This window comes from Mirounga angustirostris, unplaced genomic scaffold, assembly GCF_029215605.1.
Source record: "Mirounga angustirostris isolate CCGP_5_RB_7025 unplaced genomic scaffold, mMirAng1.0.hap1 SCAF_9, whole genome shotgun sequence".
Lineage (NCBI taxonomy): Eukaryota > Metazoa > Chordata > Mammalia > Carnivora > Phocidae > Mirounga > Mirounga angustirostris.
The window spans coordinates 54,025,709-54,052,525 of NW_026991717.1; the positions used below are offsets into that span (position 1 = coordinate 54,025,709).

A 26,817-nucleotide genomic window follows, 5' to 3' on the forward strand; every position below is an offset into this window, starting at 1 on the left:
TTAAGCGTCTGCCTTTGGCTCAGGTCATGATCGAGTGACCGTGATCAAGTCCCACGTCAGGCTCCCTGCTCAGCGGGGAGCCTGCTTCTCCCTCTGCCTGTCACCCGCCCCTGCTTGTGCTCTCTCACTCTCTCTCTCTGACAAATAAATAAATAAAATCTTAAAAAAAAAAAGCAATTCCACTTTAACAGATACTATAAAAACCATCAAAGAGCATGCAGAAACTTGTTTGAATTTGGGCAGACCTCTGTATCTGCAGATAGGTATGCCCAAGAATGTTCTAAGGATAGGACCAATCTAGCCATCTGTGGACAGAAGGATGAGCCTCCAAACGTAAGGGGTCACCTTTCCAAAGCTAGATCTAAATCCCTGTAACTATTATTAACATAACTTTGCTGGTGAAAAGAAATACCAGCAATGATTTATCCCTATTAAATAAAACACTAAAGTCATCCCTTAACCAACAACCAAAAGAAATTATATTGGTCACACTGAAAAAAGAAAAAAGTTATTTCAAAGAATAAGAGAACATTTTTCCCTTCTGTAAGTCAATTTAAATAAGGCAAGCCAATTCAGTGAACAATAACAACAACAACATTAATTCAAGAATGGTTTCTCAACCAGGTAAGAAATCTATAAGCAGTATAGGTTGCTGCTATTGTCTGGAAGCAAGATTGCTGGTGGAACCACCAACACAATATTCCTCCAATTTCTTTAACCTATTTGCTATGTTCTTCTTTTGCCCATTTCTGGTGCAGCTGATATGCAACCATCTTCTCTAGCAAGACTTACCCTAGTCATTAGTTCTCTTTATCCATTTATACCTCTCCCACCTTCCCTCCCCGCCCCATGTCTTCAGCAAAGTGGAAGAAAGGAACTTGCTCAAAGGATTAAAAGGAAAAGTAATAATAATAATAATAAATAAAAATGGAAGCAATCAATATTAACTGATTCTTTAATATGGCTACAATATCACTCAAATATAAAAAGCTGTCACATAAAAACAAGTGACTGACCAACCAGAGACTGACAAATGAAATAGGAAGATGTGGTGTGTACACACACACACACACACACACACACACACGAAGGAGCATTACACAGCCATAAAAAGGATGAGACTGTGTAATTTGTGACAACATGGATGGACCTACAGGGTATTATGCTAAATGAAACAAGTCAGATTGAGAAAGACAAATACCATATGATTTCACTCACATGTGGAATCTAAAAAAAACTAAACAAATAAACAAACAAAATATAGAATCATACCTGTAAATTCAGAGAACAAACTGATGGTTGCCAGAGGGGAGGGGGTAGGGGATGGGGAAAATGGGTGAAGGAAAGTTCCAAGGATAAAAGGCACAACATAGGGAATGTAGTCAATGATATTACAATAGTGTTGTAAGGTGACTGATGGTAGCTACACTTGTGGTGAGCACAGCATAATATATAAATTTGTCCAATCACTATGCTGTATACCTGAAACTAATGTACATTGTATGTCAACTACACTCAAATAAAAAAGTTAATAAAAACAACGAAACACACACACACAAAATAAGTGACTAAACCTTGAATCCTGAGAAAGTAAGATTGCAGTCACATTTTTCTTATTTAATGCATGAGTAAACTGAATCCTTGCACTTGACCTGGTGATCATTTATTGTAACAGAAAACTTATGTGTCTGTACATTGCTATACACTTGTACTAACCCAAGGCAAATTAGTTAGGTGTATATAGTGTGATTACATCCACATATATACACTTACAAAAAAAGAAACTAAACATTTAGTTTGCTTTTTCTATCTGCATAAGAGTTTGAACTTGATGCTGCATAATGTGATCTAAATTTCAGTATCAGTTAAAACTTTCAGAGGAAATCAATAGCTCTACTGTGCAAAAATAAATTAGCAAATAAAAATGCAGAAATAAAAGGTACCTGCTGTTGCTTGAAATCAGGCCTTTTTTTGATAAGATTATAAACAGTCACATATTTCATATATAGTACATAGGCCTTTTCCTCATCACGATCTAATCTGCATTCTTCTGCTGTCTTGAAGATCTTGAGGGCACTCTGTACATAACTTCAATCAGAGAAAAAAATAATTAAAACACTTGACATACAGGCGGGGGGAAATCATGATTAAGGTCTACAGAGAATCTTGACAACATGAATTTCATAATTTAGACTGCACGACTTTGTAACTAACACCAAGTTACATATACATTTGGATGCAACCTGAAAATTCCCCTATCCTACATATATACTTCTGCTTCCTAATAGTTGTTTATATACCATCAAAGTGTTCAAAATGCATTGAGCCCAGTTTTAAAAGATTTGCTATGATAATCCTGAGATAAGTGGTCCTTGGGCAGCCATATAATAGTCATACTCTACGATTAAAGAACATAACTCCATACCATTTGTACTGAAGTAAGGGGAGCTAAAATCTTTAGTTAATGTTTAATGTTAAGATACTTTTCAATTCTCTTCACCCCTTTCTAACTATGTTGTAAAAATCTCCCCACCTAAAAATCCAAGAAACTAGGGACAGGGAAAGAGACATGAGTTCAATCTTTTTACTTGGTTAAAGTTTTCTACAAAATGACCAAATTGCACCCTGGTGCTGGAAGGAAAAGAGATTTAAAGTCTAAAACAAGTCTAAAAACAAGTCATCTTAAAATTCCACTTTGGTAAAATATTTGAGGATTCTGTGGCGTTCATTCTAAGGTCATGTGCCTGGTTAACAATCTTTAGAAAGCAAATTAATAAAATAGGCATTTCTGCAAGAGGAATTCAATCACTGAGGACTAAAGTTTTGGCAACCCGGTTATAGTACTAATGCTTATATATAATGTGCTTTATCAAAAACATATATACAGAGCAGTATTTCTTGTTTTCTATAATTTTCAATCTGCTCCACAACTAAAACATGGATTAATGATGAAGTTGGCCATGCTAAGAACACCACATAAAGGAACAGGGCCAAAGTTATATTTAGGACCAAAGATACACCCTGCCTAGCATATGTACACCCTGCCTAGCATGGCATCACGGTCCTAGGATAGAGATAAATCAAACCAAAGCTAGTAAGGAGATTCTCTAGAAGAGCTTAGGAGTAGGAGCAAGTTTTATCTAAACTTCTTTCTAAACTTTTATCTAAACTTCTTTCACTCTGATGCATGTGTATCTCATGAGCTTATATGTAGCAGATCAAGCTGAGATGGCCACAGTGCCACTGTGAGTATAGTGAAACAGCTAAAAATCCTAAAAGGATTCAATCATTCTTTAGAATAGTGCTATGCCATAGCAAAAACATGAGTTTGTGGTATATTTAGGGAGTCCTGCTGACACACCACTTCCTATGGGATCAGGGTGGTCCCAGAGCTAAACCAGACATTGCTAGAATGAACTGATTTGTCTCAGGATTAGATGAAGATCTCAGAAAGCTTCAAGAGGCTTTATCTTTCCCATTGTTTTCTATTTGAAAGTCATTCAGAAGTTTTTATTTTATTTTATTTTTTTTTAAAGATTTTATTTATTTATTTTAGAGAGAGAGAATGAGAGACAGAGAGCATGAGAGGGAGGCGGGTCAGAGGGAGAAGCAGACTCCCTGCCGAGCAGGGAGCCCGATGCGGGACTCGATCCCGGGACTTCAGGATCATGACCTGAGCCGAAGGCAGTCGCTTAACCAACTGAGCCACCCAGGCGCCCCCAGAAGTTTTTATTTATTTTTAAATTTTTATTTATTTATTTTAGAGAGCACCAGCACTCAAGAACCAGGGGGGTGGGGGGTGGTGGTGGAGAGAATCTTAAGCAGGCTCCACGGTGGGGGGGCCAACTCTCCACAGGGTCCAACATGGGAGTCAACCTCACGACCCAGAGATCATGACCTGAGCCAAAATTAAGAGTCGGACACTTTACGGACTGAGCCACCCAAGCGCCCCATCAACAGAAGTTAAAACAGAACTGTTTTCTCTGTTATCCCATCAATATTACCAACTTAGCTCAAGAAGTAGGCCAATCCCTCTCTTATTCTTCCTGTCTCTGAAAAGATCTGTTTTTTAAAAACCCATTTTGTCCACTGTAATACAAATGTCAGTTCATTTTGGGATTTTCTTTTCTGACTTTGTCTTTAAAGTTCCTACTATTCTCTCCTCTTCATCCCTGATGTTTTGTTTTCTTTCCACCTTCTATTTCCTTTAGAAAATGACTCATAAAGATGTCCCTGTGCATTCATAGGTCTTTTCAGATGCCTCTTCATAGGTTCATTTGGGATCATATATATCATTTTTTTAAGAGCCTCCCATTTATGGAGGAGCCATGGAACACCTCTTTTCTCTCTGATTTCTAAAATCTGTTTGCCCCAAGTCGGGGATATATGGCTGGCTAAATCCACCTTTTTTTCTGAAACTTTTATTTCCAACTCTATTAATAATATAGTTACTTATTTATCTCCAAATCTTCTCCTTTGTCAGTCAAAATTAATTTAGAGGAAAAGTTCCGCTATTGCTTTTTTGTCCCTTAACAGAGATAAAACTATCAACAAGTTAACAATTTTACTGATACCCCATTTTTAGCAATATTACTTTCAGTAAATACCAAAATTCCTCCCTATTATATTTTATCTCAGTAGATTTTGTAACCATTATCAGTGAAGTATCATCTCTAGCCTCTACCTCAGCAGGTAGATAGACTATGTCTTCAAAAATAAAAACACATAAAACAAATCATTAGATTGAAAGTTCATGTCAAATTGGCACAAATTGATGCTTTGCTAAATATCAGACAAAAAAATACATGTTTCTCCTCTTTTAATCAAAGAAAGACTGCTAGGGTAATATCTTATATGTGAAATATACAAGGATAAAAATGATCTTTAATTAAGAAGTGTATCTATACTGTTTTAAGAAAAGACATTAATTGTGGCTGAATGAGTTTTGTAGAAACCTTGTAGTCTTTACCTCTTAAACTTATAATCTGATACACTGTCCAGAGAACAGAAAATATGCATTTTAGCAGAATATATTCTGCCAAGATAAAGTTAAGAACTTCTCTAAGGAGGTCTTACTTTATTCATGTGATGATGCCATTTTTCAAATAAACTTCAAACTGACTACTTACTAACACACTTAATAATAAGGAAATGAACTAAGAATTAATATATGATTCAGTGAAACTAGCAAAGGATACATACTTCCTTGTGCTTATTTTCTCTGGTTTAACTTCTGTCTTCTTATTGAGGTCTTTTAGTGAAGAACTGAGGTAGAGTTCTTTAGGAACTGAAGCCACAGCAGGCATGATGAATAATCTTTACTTTTCCACTTTCACAATGGATGGTATACTTCATTAAAAGCAGTTCTTTTCTGAAACAAAACGAACACAAATAATTCCTTGACAACAAAACAAGTGAACCATGAAAAAGCATGAAAATCCTAAACTAAGGAGGGCACGTGTTGTAATGAGCATTGGGTGTTACACACAAATAATGAATCATGGAACACTACATCAAAAACTAATGATGTAGTGTATGGTGACTAACATAACATAATACAAAAATAAAATAAAATCTGAAAAAAAAAGAGTGAATTTTAAATTATCTTGTGTACCCATTTTGGGAATTCAAGACATTCAAGGTATCAATAAATTATTTTTTTTAAATATTCATTAACTAAATGAACTATTGTATCACTTTGCCTTAAGTATTAAGAATTTTCCTATCAAAGGAATTAACAGAATTAGGAGCGTTCATATTTTTCTACTGCTAAATCTGCATTAATGTATAGATCACAAATAGAAGTTTCATTTAGAAATATTTCCCTTTTGGGGCACCTGGGTGGCTCAGTCGTTAAGCATCTGCCTTCAGCTCAGGTCATGATCCTAGGGTCCTGGGATCGAACCCCACATCGAGCTCCCTGCTCAGCAGGGAGCCTGCTCCTCCTTCTCCCTCTGTCTACCACTCTGCCTACTTGTGCTGTCAAATAAATAAAATCTTTAAAAAAAAAAAAAAAGAAATATTTCCCTTTCTCATTGATAATACCAGTTAATAAAAAGAAGGGGAGGGGGCGCCTGAGTGGCTCAGTTGGTTAAGCGACTGCCTTCGGCTCAGGTCATGATCCTGGAGTCCTGGGATCGAGTCCCGCATCAGGCTCCCTGCTCGGCAGGGAGTCTGCTTCTCCCTCTGACCCTCCTCCTTCTCATGCTCTCTGTCTCTCATTCTCTCTCTCAAATAAATAAATAAAATCTTTAAAAAAAAAAAAAAAAAAGAAGGGGAGGTGAGGGGGAGGCAGAGGGAGAAGGAGAGAGAAAATCCTAAACAGGCTCCATGCTCAGATTGGAGCCTGATGCAGAGCTCAATCTCATGACCCTGAGATGATGACCTGAGGGGGTATCAAGAGTCAGATGCTTAACCAACTGAGCCACCCAGGCATCCCAAGATTTCATTCTTTTTATATGGTTGAATAATACTCCATTATATATATATACACACATATACCACCATCTTCCATTCACCTATCAATGGACACTGGGTTGATTCCATAATTTGGCTATTGTAAATAATGCTGCAATAAACAAAGAGGTGCATGTATCCCTTTCAATTATTGTTTTTGTATTTTGGGGGTAAATATCTAGTAGTGCAATTGCTGGATCACAGGATAGTTCTATTTTTAACTTTTTGAGGAACCTCCAAACTGTTCTCCAGAGTGGCTGTACCAGTTTGCATTCCCACCAACAGTGCATGAGGGTTCCTTTTTCTTCACATCCTTGCCAACACTTGTTTCTTGTGTTTTTGATTTTAGCCATTCTGACAGGTGTGAGGTGATATCTCATCGTAGTTTTGATTTGCATTTCCCTGAAAAGTGATACAGAGCATCTTTACATGTGTCTGTTGGCCATCTAAGTCTTCGAAGAAAAGTCTGCTCATGTGTTCTACCCATTTTTTAATTGCATTAGTTTTCTGGGTGTGGGATTGTAGGAGTTCTTTATATATTTTGGATACTAACTCTTTATTGGATATGTCATTTGGAAATATCTTCTGCCATTCAGTAGGTTGCCTTTGTTTCCTTCTTTACTTTGCAGCTTTTTACTTTGATGTAGTTTCAACAGTTTATTTTTGCTTTTTTCTCTCTTGCCTCACGAGACATAGAAAAATGTTGCTATGGCCAATATCAGAGAAATTACTGCCTGTGATCTCTTCTAGGATTTTTATGGTTTCAGGTCTCACATTTAGATCTTTAATCCATTTTGAGTTTATTTTTGTGTATGGTTAGAGAAAGTGGCCCAGTTTCATTCTTTAGCATTTAGCTGTCCAGATAGTCCAAAACTATTTGTTGAAGAGACTGTCTTTTTCCCACTGTATATTCTTGCCTCCTTTGTCAAAGATCGACCATGTAATTGTGGGTTGATTTCTGGGTTTTCTATTCTGGTCCATTGATCTACTGTCTGGTTCACTAATCTACTGTCAAAACAGTATCACACTGTTTTGATTACTACAGCTTTGTAACATAACTTGAAGCCTGGAATTCTGGTATCTCCAGTTTTGTTTTTTCTTTTTCAAGATTTCCTTGGTTATGTGGGGTCCTTTGTGTTACCATACAAATTTTAGGATTATTTGCCCTAGTTCAATGGAAAATGTTGTTGGTATTTTGATAGAGATTACATTAAATCTGTAGATTGCCTTGGGTAGTATAGATATTTTAACAGTATTTGTTCTTCTAACCTATGTGCATGGAATGTCTTTCCATTTCTTTTTGTCGTCCTCAATTTTTTTCATGAATGTTTAGTAGTTTTCAGAGCACAGGTCTTTCACCTCCTTGGTTAAGCTTATTCCTAGATATTTCATTGGTTTTGGTGCAACTGTAAACGGAATTCTTTTCTTAATTTAATTTTCTGCTGCATCATTATTAGCATATAGGAATGCCAACAGATTTCTGTACACTGATTTTGTATCCTGTCACTTTACTGACTTATCAGTTCGAGTTCTTTTTTGGTGAAATCTTTGGGGTGTTCTATATATAGTATCATGTCATCTACAAATAGTGAAAGTTTTACTTCTTCCTTATCAATTTGGGTGCCTTTATTTCTTTTTGTTGCCTAATTTCTGTGGCTAGGACTTCCAGTACTATGTTGAATAAAAGTGGAGAGAGTGGACATTCTTGTCTTGTTCTGGACCTTAGAGGAAGGCTCTGTTTTTGCCCATTAAGGATGGATATTAGCTATGTTTTTCATAGATGGCCTTTATTATGTTGAGGTATGTTTCCTCTAAACCTACTTCATTGAGGGTTTTTATTATGAATGGATGTTGTACTTCGTCAAATGCTTTTGCCATATTTATTGGAATGACCATATGGTTTCCATTCTTTTTACTGATGTGATGCATCATGTTGATTGATTTGTGAATATTGAACCACCCTTGCATCCTGGGAATAAATCCACTGGATTGTGATGTATGATTTTTTTGATGTATTCTTGGATTCAGTTTGCTAATATTTTGTTGAGGATTTCTGCATCTATGTTCATTGGATATATTGGCCTGTAGTGCTTTTTTTTGTGGTGTCTTTATCTGGTTTTGGTATCAGGGTGGTACTGGCTTCACAGAATAAATTTGAAAGTTTTTCTCTCTTCTATTTTTTGGAATAGTCTGAAAAGAATGGTATTAACGTTTCTTTAAATGTTTGGTAGAGGGGCGCCTGGGTGGCTCGGTCGTTAACCATCTGCCTTAGGCTCAGGTCATGATCCCACAGTCCTGGGATCGAGCCCCGCATCGGGCTCCCTGCTTGGTGGGAAGCCTGCTTCTCCCTCTCCCACTCCCCCTGCTTGTGTTCCCTCTCTCGCTGTGTCTCTGTCAAATAAATAAATAAAAAATCTTAAAAAAATAAAACAAATGTTTGGTAGAATTCTGTGAAGTCATCTGGTCCTGGACTTTTGTTGGGAGTTTTTCATTACTGACTCAATTTCCTTACTGTTAACTGGTCTGTTCAAATTTTCTCTCTTCCTGCTTTAATTTTGGTAGCCTATATGCTTCTAGGATTTTATCCATCTCTTCTGGGTTGTCCAATTTGTTGGCATATAATTTTTCATAATATTCTCTACAACTGTATTTCTGTGGTGTTGTTATTTCTCCTCTTTCATTTATACTTTTGAGTTCACTCTCTCCTTTTTTTTTTTTTGTCTGACCAGTTTACCAATTTTGTTATCTTTTCAAAGAGCCAGCTCCTCGTTTCACTGATCTGTTCTATTGCTTTTTCTGCTCTAATCTTTGTTATTTCCTTCCTTCTGCTGGTTTTAAGTATGTTTGTTCTTCTTTCTCTAGCTCCTTCTTTCTCTAGCTCCTTTTTCTAGCTTCTCTAAGGTTAGGTTGTTTGAGATTATTCTTGCTTCTTGAGGTAGCCCTGTATTGCTATAAACTTCCCCCTTTGAACTGCTTTTGCTGCATCCCAAAGATTTTGGATCATTGTTTTCATTTTAATTTGTCTCCATGTAATATTTTATTCCTTCTTTGATTTTTTTGGATGACCCACTCATTACGTAGTAGCATGTTATTTCACCTCCATATACTTGTGGTCTTTGCAGATTTTTTCTTGTGGTTGATTTCTAGTTTCACAATGTTGTGGTCAGAAAAGATGCATAGTATGACTCTGATCTTCCTGAATTTGTTAAGGCTTGTTTTGTGGATTTATATGTGATCTATTGTGGAGAACGTGTATTCTAATGTTTTAGGATGGAATGTTCTGAATATATCTGGTAAATCCATCTGGTCCAGTGGTCATTTAAAGCTACTATTTCCGGGGCGCCTCGGTGGCCCAGTCGTTAAGCGTCTGCCTTCGGCTCAGGTCATGATCCCAGGGTCCTGGGATCGAGCCCCGCATCGGGCTCCCGGCTCAGCGGGAAGCCTGCTTCTCCCTCTCCCACTCCCCCTGCTTGTGTTCCCTCTCTCGCTGTGTCTCTCTCTGTCAAATAAATAAAATCTTTAAAATAAATAAATAAATAAATAAAGCTACTATTTCCAGGGTGTCTGGCTGGCTCAGTTGGAGAGCAGGTGACTCTTGATCTTGGGGTCAAGAGTTGGAGCCTCACGTTGGGTGTAGAGATTAAATAGCTAAAAAAAAAAAAAAATAGTAATAATAATAACAAAACTAGTATTTCTCTGCTGATTTTGTTTGGATGATCTGTCCACTGATGCAAATGGGGTGTTAAAGTCCCTTATTGTTCCTGTGTTACTACTGATTATTTCCTACAGTTTTATGCATTTGGAAGTTCCCACTTTGGGTGCGTAAGTATTTATAATTGTTATATCTTCTTGCTGGATTGTCCCCTTTGTGATTATTTAATGTCTCTGTCTCTGTTATAGTCTTGTCTTAAAGTCTATTTTGTCCAACATAAAGTACTGCTGCCCTGGCTTTCTTTTGGCATCCATCTGCATGGTAAATGTTTCTCCATCTCCTCACTTTTAATCTGCAAGTGTCTTTTGGTCTGAAATGAGTCTCTTGCAGGCAGCATCTGGATGTACCTTGTTTTATTAACCACTCTATCTATGACTTTTGATTAGAGTGTTTAGTCCATTTACATTCACAGTTAAGTATTGATAGATATGTAATTACTGATATTTTACTTGTCTTGTGGTTGTTTTTATAGATTTTTCTCTTATTCTTTCTTCTCTTGCTCTCTTTCATAGTTTGTTGGCTTTCTTTAGTGATATACTTGGATTCCTTTTCCTTTGTTCTTTGCATATCTATTACTGGTTTTTGTTTTTTTTGTTTTTTAAGATTTTATTTATTTATTTGACAGACAGAGACACAGCGAGAAAGGGAACACAAGCAGGGGGAGTGGGAGAGGGAGAAGTAGGCTTCCCGCGGAGCAGGGAGCCTGACGCAGGCCTTGATCCCAGGACCCTGGGATCATGACCTGAGCTGAAGGCAGATGCTTAACTGACTGAACCACCCAGGCGCCCTATTGCTGGTTTTTTATTTGTGGTTACCATTAGGTTTGTATATAACATCTGCATAGCAGTTCATATTAAGTTGATGACTGCTTAAGTTTGAACCTATCTATTCCGTACTCCTCTCCCACCCCAAGTTTTAGGTATATTGGTGTGACAATTTACATCCATTTATTTTTATGAATCCCTTAACTGATTTTTAAAGAAATACTTATTTTTACTGCTTTTGTTTTTTACTTTTCATACTCTCACGGTCTTTCCTTTCCACTCAATGAGTTCCCTTTAATATTTCTTGTTGGGCTGGTTTAGTGCTCATGAACTCCTTCAGTTTTGTCTGAGAAACTCTCTCTCTCCTCTTCTGAATGATAGTCTTGATGGATAGAGTATTGTTGGCTGCAGATTTTTTCCTTTTGGGACTTTGAATATATCATGCCACTCTCTTCTGGCCTGAAAAGTTTCTGCTGCAAAATATGCTGATAGCCTTATGGGGTTTCCCTTTTATCCTTTTCTCTGCAGCTTTAAAATTTTTTCTTTATTACTACCTTTTGCTTTTTAATTTTTTTTTTAAAGAGATTTATTTATTTGACAGAGACACAGCGAGAGAGGGAACACAAGCAGGGGGAGTGGTAGAGGGAGAAGCAGGCTTCCCACCAAGCAGGGAGCCCAATGCGGGGCTCGATCCCAGGACCCTGGGATCATGACCTCAGCCGAAGGAAGGTGCTTAAAGACTGAGCCACCCAGGTGCCCCTACTTTTTGCTTTTTTAATTACCATGTGTCTTGGGGTGGACCTCCTTGCACTGAATTTTTGGGGGCAATCTCTGTGCCTCCTAGATCTGGATATATTTCCTTCCCCAGATTAGGGAAGTTTTCAGCTAGTCTTTCTTCAAATAAATTTTCTGCCCCCTTACCTCTTCTTCTTCTGGGATCCCTATAATGTGAATGTTATTACACTTTGATGGAGTCACCAAGTTCTTAAGACTCTTCTCAATTTAAAAAATTTTCTTTCCTCTACTTTGCTCAGCTTGATTACTTTCCATTATTCTGTCTTCCAGGTCATTAATTCATTTCTCTGCTTCATCTATCCTGCTACTTATTCTATCAAGTGTATTTTTAATTTCATTTATTATGTTCTTGATATCTGATTTTTTTCTCTCTTTAAGGGTCTCACTGATGTCCTCCACTCTTTTCTCAAGTCCAGTGACTATCTCTGTGATAATTAAATTTTCTTTTTCCTTTTTTAAAAGATTTTATTTATTTATTTGACAGAGAGAGCAAGAGAGCACAAGCAGGGGGAACAGTAGAGGGAGAGGGAGAGGCAGGCTCCCTGCCAAGCAGGGAGCCCAATGCAGGGCTCAATCCCAGGACCCTGGGATCATGACCTGAGCTGAAGGCAGATGCTCCATCTGAGCCACCCAGGCGCCCCTCCTTTAAATTTTCTATCAGGCATATTACTTAGGTCTCTTGGTGTGGTTTGGTCTTGTTCTTTCTTTTGGGACATATTTCTCTATCTCCTCATTTTGTTTAACTCTCTGTGTCTGCTTCTGTGTTTTCAAAAAGTCAGCTATATCTCTTGCTCTTCACAGTAACGGCCTTATGAAGAAGAGGTCCTGTAGTGCCCTGTGTGCAATGTCCCCTGTTCCCCAGGGCCTGGTGCTTCAGGAAGTGTCTCCTATGTGTGTTATATGTGCTCTATTGTTGAAAACTAGCCTCTTTTTCCTTCAGTCCAGTTGTTAGCAGAGGCTCTTTGCCTGTTGTAGGCAGGGCTTGGTCCAGGCTGGGTGGGGTGTGTTTTAACAAGGTGTGTGGTGGTCTGCTTGCAAAATGAGATGTACCACTGCTGCGGCAGAACTGAGGTCCCATAAAATGCGAGGGTCAAGAGACAAAGTGTTGGTGGGGTCTGCACCAGTATTCTAGGGCAGGGGGACTGCAGTGCCCGGACTGAGCCAAGTATGACTGGGAAGGGCAGATCTGCTGAAGCATGGGGCTGGGGCTTGGTGTATGCAAGTTAAGTAGTGAATGTTGGTGGCTGTGCTGGTTCCTGCAGCTGGCAGTGTGTTTATACTGGGTGGTAGGGGAAGGAAATGGCATGTACCAGCTCCTTTGTTCCTGATGCGGTCTCCCCGTGATCCCCTGCCTCTCCAGGCCACACTCTGAGATGAGTAAATTACTCTCCCTCCTGTTTGCCCCCAATATTTTTCACTACTGCTTTCAGTCTGTATCTCTGCAAGCTGTTTGTTGTGCTGTCTCTTCAAGGTTGGGGACTCACTTCCTAATGCCCTCCTGGCTCTTCCAGAACCAAGCCTGCTGATTTTTAAAATTCCAGGCTGAGGGGGTGCCTGGGTGGCTCAGTCGTTAAGCGTCTGCCTTCGGCTCAGGTCATGATCCCAGGGTCCTGGGATCGAGCCCTGCATCAGGCTCCCTGCTCAGCGGGAGGCCTGCTTCTCCCTCTCCCACTCCCCCTGCTTGTGTTCCCTCTCTCGTTGTGTCTCTCTCTGTCAAATAAATAAATAAAATCTTTAAAAAATAAAAAATAAATAAATACAATAAATTCCAGACTGTAAGTCTCACTGGTTGTTGGAACTCTGAAAATGCAGCTCCTCTCACTTTCAAAGCAAATGGTTATGGGGAATCATCTTCCCTGTGGGCTCCCTGGTGTGAAAGTCTGTTTTTCACCCTTCTCACCACCAGTTCCCTCCCCAACACAGACAGCTGCAGGCCATTTTGCTCTCAAACCGTGTCTTTGCCCTTCCTACCATCTTTGATGTGGCCTCTTCTCTATCTTTAGTTGTGAAGTTTGTTCTGCCAGTCTTCAAATTGTTTTCTGCGTTATTTATGCTGATGTGAGCATTATCTAGTACTACCCCTGGGACAAGGTGCGCTTAGGGTCCTCCTACTCCACCATCTCCCCAGGCAGCAATACAGTATTTTTTTAATTAAGGACTGTACATTTTTTTTTTAGACATAATGCTATCACACACTAACTAGACTACAGTACAGTGTTAACATAACTTTTATATACACTGCAGAACAAAAAAATTCATTTGATTCTTTTTATTGTGATTTTTCTTCTATTGCAGTGGTCTGACTGAACTCATAATGCCTCCAAGGTATGCCTGTAGTTACATAAATGCATTTAAAAGATTATAACTTTTTTCCCCTATCACTTCACTATCTTAATGCTCTTTATTTTACCAATTCACTTTTATTAGATGAATGGTCATCCATAAATATCTAATCCTGAAAAGCTAAGGTACAACTTCGGGGGGGGGGGGGGAAGGCATCTGTTCACTTACGTGAAACTCCAAGGTGCCCTGATTTGCTTTGATTTGAGTCATGTTTTATACTTTGTGATTTGAAACTCATCCCTTCTAACCCTGTGAAATTAACCCACTCTTAGTCACCAAACCTAGCTATTTTTCTCTATATGTTACATTTTTTAAATGTTCATTTTTTTCCATCTATACTTGCTCTATGTGTCTACAAACATGTTTAGCCAAACACTTTATTTAGTAGTTTCAGATCTATGCATTTAGAGACAATGATTTCATACATAAGTACTTTCTACACTTTTCACTCCCGGCTGTGTTCTGTCTCTAAAGCTATAGTGATAGGAGAGGAAAAAAACTTCTGGACCACACCATTACACCCAAATGGATCAACAAACACTAAATATGTCCTTCTAGTTAGATATCTAATTCATTAACAATTCATCACCAAACCAGCTAAGAGCACCCATTAAGTAAAGAGTATGATAGGGATCCCTTGGATTTCCTCACAATTACAGAGACAACAGCATCATCTGAGTATCTTAATTTGCAAGAAACACTAAGCTATGTGTTAAAGATACAACAAGTATATAAGACATGGTCCTTGACGTCGCAGGATAAACAGTTTAACCAGAGAACACCCTCTCCTCCCCACACCCACCATATTCTCACCTCCTGCTTTATCCCCTCAACTCTGAGTGAAAAAACAGGAATACACATGGTGTGTATGGCATATACACCATTTGTATAAAGTTTAAAAACAAACTAAATTGAACAGTGTATTGCCTAAGGATACAAATAAAGTAAACCTATAAAGGCAGATAGGAAATGATAAACAGAAAATTCTATTTCTGGGGAGGCAGAGGATGTAATCAGGAGGCACATACAAGGAGCTTTAGGGATACCAATAAGGTTTTATTCCTCAAGTAGGGTGGCACATTCAAAGGTGATCACAGGGTAATCATTTTACTATAATGCTTTATAACATATAAAAGAATATAAGTAACATACTTATATTTCATAAAAATTTTTAAAGAAAACTATTAACTATATTGTATAACAATGCAAATACGAATAAAAATGTGCAATTGCTTATAAACATAATACCCAGACACATGTGAAAGTTAGGAAGTATGGGTAACACAAGCAAACACAAAATATGTATGTTTTTAAATATTTTTATTTAAATATTTAAATATTGATTTTAAAAATATATTTGGAATATTGGAAGAGCCTGATACATAAAACTTTTGGAGTACAGACAGCTTCCATACAGTGGTGTGAATGGAAGCAAGAACATGAGCATTAAGGAATAAAGAAATGGAAGCAGGCAGTAGATAACTTAAAACAACAACAACAAACTGGCAATAAAAAAGAGAATGCTGGGATAGAGTGGGATGGTTCTCCAGAAACATGATTTCTACTGAAATAAGAAGAAGCAACAGTTGAGGAGAAATACATTTGACTAAGGGGAAGCAAAGTAAGGTCAAGAAACTAACTCTTTGGGAAGGTGTTTAAGGAAACCTGTGGTACAGGCAGGGGACATTGGAGGTGGGACTATTATTGAGGGCCAGAAGACAGTAAGATAACAGTAACAAGAGCTACTCTTGACTTTTCTGCCCTCAACTAGTTCAGCTAAGATGTGAAGCTTACTTAACCAAGAGAAAGCCAGTATTTGCTCCCCTGATACAGGCTACCTCTTGAAATGTAATTCCCCAAAAGCCCAATCACTTTTTGTTGGTGATACTACTAAGTGTACTAAGAAAGGGACTGAAGCCAGAATTAGGCAGATTAGCCAGGTACCAGTCTGAAAGTATCTGTTTTTCCAATTCTATCCTCTATCTGGGTCACAAGTGCTAGTGGTCTAACCACAGAATGTATGTTCAAAAAGTCAAGAGTCTATTTTGTTGATTCATGACAATTAGGTTTCTTGGCTGGGGAAAGAAAGCTATTGATTTGAACCTTCTAAAATAAAGGTCTAGAATATACTCTCAGGTGAATCTGTTTCTCATGTTTACCTTTAAAGCTTGGCTCTTGGAAAAACTAATATAAAAACTACATGTGCTACCTAGGTAACTTAAAATTGTAAACCATTACCTATCTCAAGGTTAAATTCAATTCAAACATTCACAGATATCCTGCTGTATAGAAGACATTGTGCTTCCAGGAACTCAAAGATTAGATGTGATACCTTTCCCCAAAAAGTTTAAAAAAACTAATGTGAAAGAAAAAGTTGTAAGCAGTGGTAATACAACACAGTAAGATATCTAACTCTAAAGAGTTATAAATAACATACAATAAGACAAATTAAGAAGAAAGATTAAGTATGACTAGAGGGATCTTGGAAAAGACAACATTTACGTGAATCTTGGTAGGAGAAGGTTTTTAACAGAGAAGAGGTACTGTATGAGGGGAAAAAAACCACGAGAGTAAAGAACATCTTTAGGAACTAGCCAATACAGAGAATGAGCAAGGAGCTACTAGATAGGAAAGCCTGAAAAAAATAGTCTGGGAACAGAAAATACAAGACCTTAAATGTCACAATAAAGCATTTACTTTGTTTTCTAAACGTAATAGAAAACCATAAGGTTCTGAAGAAGAGTTATGTGATCCAAACTGAAATGCTACAGAGTTAGGCTTTAAAAGACAAGACAAGAAAGACACTAGTAATCTATGATAATGATCCTAAGGAAAGATGATGAAGGTCAGAACTAGGGCAGGAGAGATGGAAATGAAGGAGGCAGATACATGAGACACTGCAAAGATAGAGGACTTGGCTAACGATTAGACACATGGAGGGAAGGTATAAGATTATAGTGACAAAGTTTTTACTGACAGTTTAAAGTTAACTTTTCTACCCTTAGTTGATTTTTTTAAAGATTTATTTTTTTTTAAGATTTTTATTTATTTATTTTAGAGAGAGGGAGAGAGGAAGCATGAGCAGAGGGAAGGAGCAGAGAGAGGGACAAACAGACTCCATGCTGAGTGCGGAGCCCAATACAGGGCTTTATCTCACAACCGTGAAATCATGACCTGAGCTGAAATCAAGAGTCAGAAGCTCAACTGACTGAGCCACACAGGTGCCCCTCAGTAATCTCTACATCCAATGTGAAGCTCAAACTTACAATGCTGAGATCAAGAGCAGCACATTCTACTGACCTGAACCAGTCAGGCTCTCCTGTCCTTATATGATTTTTGAGAACAGCTGAAATAAGTAACAATTTTCTCTGATAATGTCATCAAAGGACCACAGTTGTTTTCATTTTCATTTACAAAATTATATAAGTGACACTGTCAAATAAGATGCCTGGTGTTAAAAATACTTACAGCCTTACTTTAATTGCTGTTTCAGCCTCTACAATCACAGATTTCTGCAGAAGTCAAAGTACAATGTACAGGGTATTTTCCCCTAATCAAATGAGAAAGCAAAGAAGGATACACATGCAACTTAAATCTATGTGAAATATAATGTGTTAAATTCTTGATCATTCTGCTGCACTTTGCCTTTAAAAAGATTTCAAAATAGGTTGACATAAAATATATGACTGAATGAATTCACAATTTCTTTATTTTGGCTGCAACAGTAAAAACAAGGAAAAGAGCAGCTGCAGTTTTTTGTTGTTGTAACAATCCTACTGATACTTATAAAAGAATGTTCAATAAGTATAGAACTCAAATAATTTATAGAACCTATTTGTTTATATCTAGAACTAAATATAACATACAATCTATTAAAACTATGTTATGCTTCAAAAAGGATTGTGCATTAAAAAATAAAAACAAAGTATATGCGAGAAAAATTAAAGTTCTTCTAAAAAAAATAATTTTCTTAAGATGTATAAATCTGATAAAGATTAAATACTTCAGCTTTAGTCACACAGCAATGCTCCAAAAGTGAAATCCAGACAGTGCTGAAAATCAGTTAACAAAATAGGGCGGGGGGGGAAGGAAGGCATATGTATCCCCCTCTGTTTATGACAGCCTTCTGATTCTTCCAAAGAGAAAGAGTAAAGATAGATGACTTGAACCAGAGTGAAGACTAAAAAGTAAAAAGGTGAAGACTGAGGTTTGTGGTCATTCAAACTGGTCCTGATATCTTAACTAGGGCTTCACACCAGCCACTGCCTAGGTCCTTGGCAATGCTAAAAGTAGAGCAAAGTTTGTCTCCATTGGGCATCCATCATCTCAGTCCATTTCTCCCCTTAAACAGCAACAGCACTCATTATATCTTCTGATTGCCTTAAATTTCACATAATCCAATCTATACTCATTCTAGTTTAAATGCCACAGACAAGTAAGTAATCATGAACTATTTTAAAGTAATCCTAAAGTATTAAGAAGGCTCAACCCTTTTAAGAATTAGTCATTGCTAAAACTTCTGGTATTTTCTGAGTATCTACTATATGTCTAGCACTGAGCTAATAACTGTGTGAGAGCAGTGTTTTTTTGTTTTTATTTATTTATTTATTTGAGAGGGACAGGGAGGCAGAGAAAGAGAGAGGGAGGGAGGGGGAGAAGGAACAGATGGAGAGAGAGAGAGGGAGAGAATCCCAAGAAGAATCCCCACTGAGCACAGAGCTCCACACGGAGGCTGGATCCCACCTCCCTGAGATCATGACCTGAGCTGAAACCAAGAGTCTGATGCTTAACCGAGTGAGCCACCCAGGTGCCCCAAGGGCAGTGTTTCCAAATCCATAAGGTCACAATCAGCATTAAAAAAAATAAAATTGAAGAGAAAATATCAGAGCATGTCACATATAGTAAGGTTAAGTATTGTTTCATGAAACTTCAGTTTGGGTTGTGTATGTGTATGCATATAACACTGGATTGAAATGTAAAATGTTATTTCTTACTATAGGTTACAACTGAAAAAGTGTAAAAGTTCTGCAGAGCAATGCTACTTCAAGCGTGGCCCACAGACCAGAGACAGCTGGGGAACTGTTACCAGTCTGTGATAAAATAAGAAATTTATGACAGATGTAAATCAATTAAGCACACTAGCAGCAAGAACTTTTCTGTGAAGAAAGCAGTCCACTAATTTATACTGTGGTACAAGCTTCAAGACTAACACAGAGCTTCTGATCCAAATGTCTTAGTTTAGTTACCAAGACCAAACTAATACCTATTAAATAATAAGCCAACAATTAATTGCTACACTGTATATTAATATGTGACTCCAGTCACTGGGAAGTCAAAAAAAGCAGAACATTTTTTTTTTTTTTTAATTTTTATTTATTCAGGGATGCCTGGGTGGCTCAGTTGGTTAAGGGTCTGCCTTCGGCTCAGGTCATGATCCCAGGGTCCTGGGATGGAGTCCTGCATTGGGCTCCTTGCTCAGCAGGGAGCCTGCTTCTCCCTCTGCTGCTCTTCCTGCTTGTGCTCTCTCTCACTATGTCAAATAAATAAATAAAAATCTTAAAAAAAAAAAAAAGATTTTTATTTATTTATTTGACAGAAAGAGACACAGCGAGAGAGGGAACACAAGCAGGGAGAGTGGGAGAGGGAGAAGCAGGCTTCCTGCAGAGCAGGCAGCCTGATGTGGGGCTCGATCCCAGGACCCTGGGATCATGACCTGAGCCGAAGGCAGTTGCTTAACCGACTGAGCCACCCAGGTGCCCCAAAAGAAGGAGAAAATTTGGTGTAGCTTCATCCAGCCTAGAGTGCACTCTCTTTGGTGCTGGTCCCTCTTCCTTCAAGGACCAACTTAAGTTCCACTTCTTTCATCCTTGATGGTCCCAGCTATTGGGAGTTCATTTCTTGGTCTAAATTCTATAGTATGTACAATCTATGTCATTGCCTTAGTATACTATTTCAACCAAATGACAATTATGACTAGGTTTTAAGACCCTCATAAGTATGAAGTGCTCATGATGATATGATGAGGCAGAGACAAGAACTAGCCCTAAGGATAAGATTTAGCTATGAATTGAGTGAGAAAGGAGGGTATTCCAGAAAAGGAAACCAACATGAACAAAGACACAAAATGAGGAATTAAGTATGGGAAGGCAATGAGAAAAATAAGGAATACTATAGGAATTACAAATCCTTCTCAATTCATGAAGGGGTTATGTCCCAATAAATCCGTAAGAAGTTGAAAATACCATTAAGTCAAAAATACATTAATACACCTAATCCAACAAACATCACAGCTTAGCCTAGCCTACCTTAAACATGCTCAGGACACTTCCTTAGCCAATAGTTGGGCAAAACCATCTATCACAAAGCTATTTTATTACAGAGTGTTAATATTTCATGTAATTTATTGAATACTATACTGAAAGTGAAAAACAGAATAGCTGGAAGTCTATCGTTGCTCACCCCCACCATCACATGGCTGACTGGGCACTGTGGCTCACTGTCACTGCCCAGTACCACATATTGCTGCCTGGGAAAAGATCAAAATTCAAAATCTGAAGTACAGTTTCTACTGAACGTGTATCACTTTTACACCATCATAAAGTTGAAAAATCCTAGGTCAAACCATTGTAAACTGGGGACCATGAGTACAGGGAAATAATCAATTTGATCAAGGGATTACGAGTACATATCTTCTTTACATGTCACTACTCTGACATGCTAGATCCCTAGCACCGACCTCAGTCCTTACTGTCAACACTTAATAACTGTTGGCTAACAATAAATTATATTAGGTAAGGAGATGGAGTCATATTATGGAGGGCTTCTGAAGCCATCAAGAATTGTTTATAATTTATTCAACAGGCAACAAGCCAGTTCTTGAAGGGGAAAATGATACCTGAGGTCGGGTCAAAGTGGGGATATGCAAGACGGATTTGAAGGAAATAGGAACAAGGAATAATACTTTGGATAAGAATAACCAGCAGGCCATTGCAAAAGAGAACACAAAAAGGGAGAAATATGCTTTTGTAACAGAACAGACTGACTCAAACAGAAAATCTTCTCTTGTGTGTACACACACACAGAATGGTAGTGCTGTTTAACAACAACAACAACAACAACAAACCAACACTAGTTTAAAAAACTGATCAGTGTACAAGCAGCATTTCTCAACCTGGGCACTATTCTTATTTTGAACCCAAAACTTTGTTATAGGAGGCTGCCCTGTGCATTGCAGGATATTTAGCAGCATCCCTGGCCTCTACCCACTAGATGCCAGTAGTAATTCATCCCCCTCCAGCTGTGACAACCAAAAATGTCTCCAGACATTGCTGAATGTCCCCTGGTGGGCAAATTACTCCCAAATAATGATCACTGATTCACAGGAAATTTTAAACATGTATGCAAAAGGAACATCTAAAGATGCCTTGATAGAGATGTAAATATGTAAGCAGAGATCAGGTCCACAGAGAGACCAGACAAATATTAAACCAACTATTAAGGCATTAACGTTAATTTTGATAATCCCTATTGTTTTGGGAGGTAACAAAGCATTGATGCTTAAATGATATATTATCTGGGATATGACTTAAAATAATCTGATTTTCTTGGCTTTTATGTATATATATATATATATTTTAAAGGATTTTATTTATTTATTTGAGAGACAGAGAGCACGAGAGGGAAGAGGGTCAGAGGGAGAAGCAGACTCCCCGCCGAGCAGGGAGCCCGATGCGGGACTTGATCCCGGGACTCCAGGATCATGACCTGAGCCGAAGGCAGTCGCTTAACCAACTGAGCCACCCAGGCGCCCTTTCTTCTTCTTCTTTTTTTTTTTTTTTGGTTTTTTTTTTGGCTTTTATGTATATTTTTAAAAACACAGACATTATTTATACTAGTAACTAAAAGCAGGAGAATGAATCAACAAGAAAATGAAATCTTGTTTCTCTACAACTGACAAGATACTTGAAGGGCTTGGTGGGGAGGAGGATGAAGGGCAATGTTCCCCAAAGAGGAAGAAACAGATTGAAGAAAAACCAGGAAAGTGCGATATTATGGACACCACAGAAAAAGAACTTCAAAGAATTTTCATAAAGTTCTTACAAAACTAAAAAAAAAAGGAAAATAACTAGTCCTAGTTCTGAAGATTGACTATATAAACTATCTTCTACTTGGCAAACATTTAGAGTATCTACATCTATTCAAGGTGTAGTGTCAGGAGCTATAGGGAATATAAAGAATATACCTCCTGGGGTGCCCGGGTGACTCAGTAGGTTAAGTGTCTGACTTGATCTCAGCTCAGGTCTTGATCTCAGGGTCGTGAGTTCAAGCCCCGTGTGGGGCTCCACGCTGGGCATGGAGTCTACTTTAAAAAAAATAAAAAAATAAAAAATATATATATACCTCCTAACAAAGTTTCTACCTCTTAAGATGAAAGATAAGTTAACAATGTTAATACAAAGCAAAGTACCATCATATAGGTACTAACAAACCATGCCAAAATCTGTAGCTTTTATTAAGACTATTCCTAGAAAAAAACCTGAAGGGTAACTGTTTTCCATAACAGGTGTCTACTTATATTTATAACCATAATCCATTTCATACATTCTCTCCCTCCTTATCTCCTTAATTTTTTTAGCATACGCAAAATAAATGAGTAGGGAACCAGATCATACTTAGTATGTAGAAAAAAAAAAAAAAGACATGGTTCTCATTCTTAGCCATATATTAGAATCACCTTCAGAACAACAAAATAATGATGCTCAGAACCTACTCCTAAATGGTTAAATCAGAATCTCAGAGCATGGGACTTGCACCTAGATATTTTTTAAAAGCTCCTCAGGTAAATTCTACCATGCAGTCAAGACAGAGATCCATGGACATAAAAAATGGATATAAACATGGTACTAGAAGTAGTGAAACGGTACGAAGATGACAATTAGGTTCTAGCTGAAATCAACATTTTAAGTCATATAATTTCCAAGGTATAAAAATTATGAGAAATCATTTTCATTTTTAAAATTCTGTAACTGAGAAAATAAAGCGTTCAAGATTCCTAGACCCATAACTGTTTAAGGTCTTTGTTTTGAAATTGGTATTACAATGTGTAACAATTTCATTTCACTATATTAGAAAGACATACAGGTTCACATCATTATTTGTACGTTTCAGAGAATTTAGGACCATGAAAAACTGAACTGTAATGTGTTAGAGACACTGACTTTATTCACTACACTTGAGTGCGATTTTACTTGAATTAGTATGGTGATAAATATGGAATTCCAAATAAGCTTAATTATAACATTTCAACATTTACTATAAGCTTTATATTATGAAAGCATTGTAGGTCTTAGTCTCACTTTCCATTATCACATGACTCTGAGCAAATTCCTTAAATCCTCCCCTCAACACCCACTGCCACTCCTCAGTTTACCTCCATCTGCAAATGGGAATGAGTCACCTGCTTCTACAGAGTTCTCATAGGTATCAAATGAAAAAGTCTATACAGAAAAATGCTCTGAAAATTATAATGTGCCACGAAAATACAAAATATTACGGTTAAAGAAATCAGAAGTGTGTCCTGTTCCGCATCTACTATTAAATCCAAAATTACTTTAATACAACTTTATCAATAAAATTATGGTAGGCTAAAGATGGCCACAAACTCTTTGATATTCTTCTCTCCAAAATATGTAGGGGTCTATCATCTGTGGGACGGAGGACTCTGGCTGCTCTAATAGAGAATGTTGGAAGTAATGCTATGCCAATTTCTGGGTTCAAGCTAAGAGACAGCTTCCACTTCTGTTTCTTCAAATACTTGCTTTTGAAACTCAAACTCATGCTACGAGAAGTTCAAGCCCCATGAAGAGGCCATGCACAGGCGCTCCAGATGACATCCCTAGCTGAACTACCAGCCAACATCAACTGCCATTCATGCAAATGAGCCATCTTGGATGTCCAACTCAGTTAAGCTTTCAGATGACTTCAACCCTGGCTGCCTATCTGACCACAAATGCATGAAACTCTAAGTGAGAACCAACCAGCTGACTCCAGTTAGCCCAGAGAAATATAACAGTTTGAAGCTACTCTGTTTGGAGTGATTTGTTATATATCAATAGGTAATTGGGACAATAACCAAGATTTAAAAAAAAAAAATGTTTCCTTAAGTATATCCAATATAGTTAACAACTCATATTTGATGGGCACATTTTTCTTTTAATCTCTACAAAAATAACTGTATCTTCATGTAGAAAAATTCATAATGAAAATATAATGCTAGACATTTTATGGAAAAAAATTTGATGTGCTGGATTTATTTTCCAACTGTCTTACTTTACAAAAGCCATTTTGGATCTTTCCCAATATGTTCATATTAATAAACAAATAGTTATAATGATTATTAAACGTCAGGTAAATATATAAAGTTAAATACTAAAGAGACATCTTTAAAATGTTTTTGTTAGTTTTTCTCATGCATTGCTTTCTCAAAGAATACAATACATACCTACACACTTATGTGCAATTAATGCATATTTATGTCATTAATAACAAGCTGTTGTTTTACTATTATAAGGTTCCTACTATCTAATTTTAAAGATGTACTCAATGTGTCACAAGAAAAAGAATACACATTTCAAGGCAGCCACTGCAATAGGATAAAGGCATAGCACAACCTACATCACCTTTCAGATAAAATGGCCCAGTACTGTGGAGTCATGACAAACTATCTAAATCCATCAGGAAAGACATTCATCAGGGAACCTTAAGCAGAATGTTGAAATGCAAAATCTGCGTACATAGCAAAGCCACAGAGCAAGCCCAGAACAGGTACAGTTCCTTAACAAATACCACTTGACATTTTTAATGGCTTCAGCAAAAGATATACAAAACTAACACTGCTGGCAGATTCAGAAACAGTAACATCCCTTTCATCTGAAACCCTCAGGGTGCTTAAGAAATACTAAATTCCTTCAGGTAAATATTTTGTTAGTGATTAAGTGACTTGCTTCAAGGTCACAGAATGAACTGGAGAAAAGAATTAAACCCGAAGTGTAGTCTGCAGCTTTATGTATAAATGAACATCACTGCGATTCAGGGTTCTGAAATTTCCAAGGTGGAGTGGAGGTGAAATTTACTTGTCCCACAACTAGGAGAGGCCACATTTTAGCAAAGAAAAGCTTTTATTTACGGAAGTCATAGTTTTAACTGATGAGCTTATAGGTTCTTTAAACTCATACTTGGACTGCACTAAAACTAAGTTTGACTGAGACAAAGAAGGTACTGGGAAACACTGTGAGGGGCTGTATTAAAGGCCTGGGACTGTAGCTCGATAGCAGAAAATCAGAAAACGGAGGCCAGAGGAAGGAGGTCAAAGTCGGGTTTAGGTGTTGAAGAACGAGGGATGGTCAAGGCCACCTTCTAAGACCGGAAAACCTGAAAAAACTACACGAAACTCACTGGACAACCCTGGGGAGGCAGCGGGAAAGACTCGAAGTTGGGCCCTTCCTCTAAAAGCCGATTCTATGTTCGGGGTTGTACCATCCCTCTCGGCGGACAGGACCTGTCTCCCCGGTGACGAGCAGGTTGTGAAAAGAAAAGCCGTTCAATGCAGACGGCTTCCCGAGGAACAAAGGCCAGGACCCAGACCTACACTCACCGTGGCGCCAGGCGCGCTTGACTAACGCCGGCCTCCTCTCCAAAGGCCCATCTTCCACCAACTCGAAGAAGAATTAGCCTTCGCTAGCCCGACGGAAACCAGCCCAGCTCATCCCCTTTTCCCAGTTTTCACTGCGTTACGACGCGTCGCGTCTTCGACGTCACGGAGAGGCGGGGCTGCGCCCGCGCGCGCCCGCCCGCCGGTGACTACTTCCTCTTCCGCAGTCTTGCTCACGCCAGGGAGGTGGGAGGGGTAAAAAGGACGTTTTGGGTGGGCGGCGAGGGCAGGGCCCAGGCTAGACTGAGCTTCCGTGCGCTTTCCCGCCGGTCGCGTTGGCCCAGTGTTTGTCCGGGCGTGTTCGATCACCCTGATGTTATTCGCATCCTGGCCTTCGCCGCGGAGGAAGCAGGGACTCTTGTGCCTGTTACCTACTACGTATTTTACTCTTCAGAGTGGAGATTTAGGACTAGAAAAGGGATTTCAAGCCCCTCAAATTCTGGCTAAAAGTTAACATTCTCCGAAGCCACGCCTCTAGTCAAAGAGGGAACATGATCCTAAAACACATTATATATACACATTTTAACACCAGTTAAAGGCCCAGTCTTACAAAAAACAAAACAAGAGGTCTGAACTTTCTCGTAAGGTGATCTTTGTACTCTCTTAGAGAAAAGTGATTGGATGCTCCAATTATCTGTAAACATTAAGTTGCATGGATGGAGTTGCTGACCATGGTCACAAAGTCCCCAGGGACAGTCCAGGTGTCTCATGGATGGGAAAACTGGAGGGTAAGGTCTAGTAAGTGCCTTAAGTAAAAGTGTCTGCCAGATAGGGGTCCAGTAAATTTGTAATTTATAAATATAGTGCTTCACATATAGTAGTCTTTCAATAAATGTTAGTTTCCTTTCTGTTACAATGAAATACCCGCAAAAATATGGTAGTTCTTTTATACCTAAGCTATGCACTGTTTTCCCAAAAGATTTAAGACTGATAACGATATGAAATATACTGTACTGCTTAGAACTACTAACCTTAGCAAACTTTTCATAACTAAGAAAACAATTGCATCTCCTTTGAAGCTGGATCTTAAGAAAGGA

General features: G+C 38.2%; 1 protein-coding gene across 6 annotated transcripts in view; it reads right to left on the reverse strand.

The window, feature by feature from the left end:
• Positions 1-25,880, reverse strand: part of USP8 (ubiquitin specific peptidase 8) — a 74,862-nt gene extending 48,982 nt beyond the window's left edge. For 3 of the 6 annotated variants that reach the window (XM_064570485.1, XM_064570486.1, XM_064570482.1), the window contains exons 1-3: positions 25,724-25,879; positions 5,203-5,371; positions 1,944-2,088 (exon numbers count right to left, since the gene is read on the reverse strand). In XM_064570485.1, the coding sequence (XP_064426555.1) occupies positions 1,944-2,088; positions 5,203-5,306 (249 nt within the window). In that variant the 5' untranslated portion in view covers positions 5,307-5,371; positions 25,724-25,879. Of the gene's footprint in view, positions 1-1,943; positions 2,089-5,202; positions 5,372-22,312; positions 22,433-25,723 lie in introns of all 6 variants that reach the window. The other 3 variants (XM_064570483.1, XM_064570484.1, XM_045900089.3) reach the window with 3 other exon arrangements.
• Between the last annotated feature and the right edge of the window lie 937 nt (positions 25,881-26,817).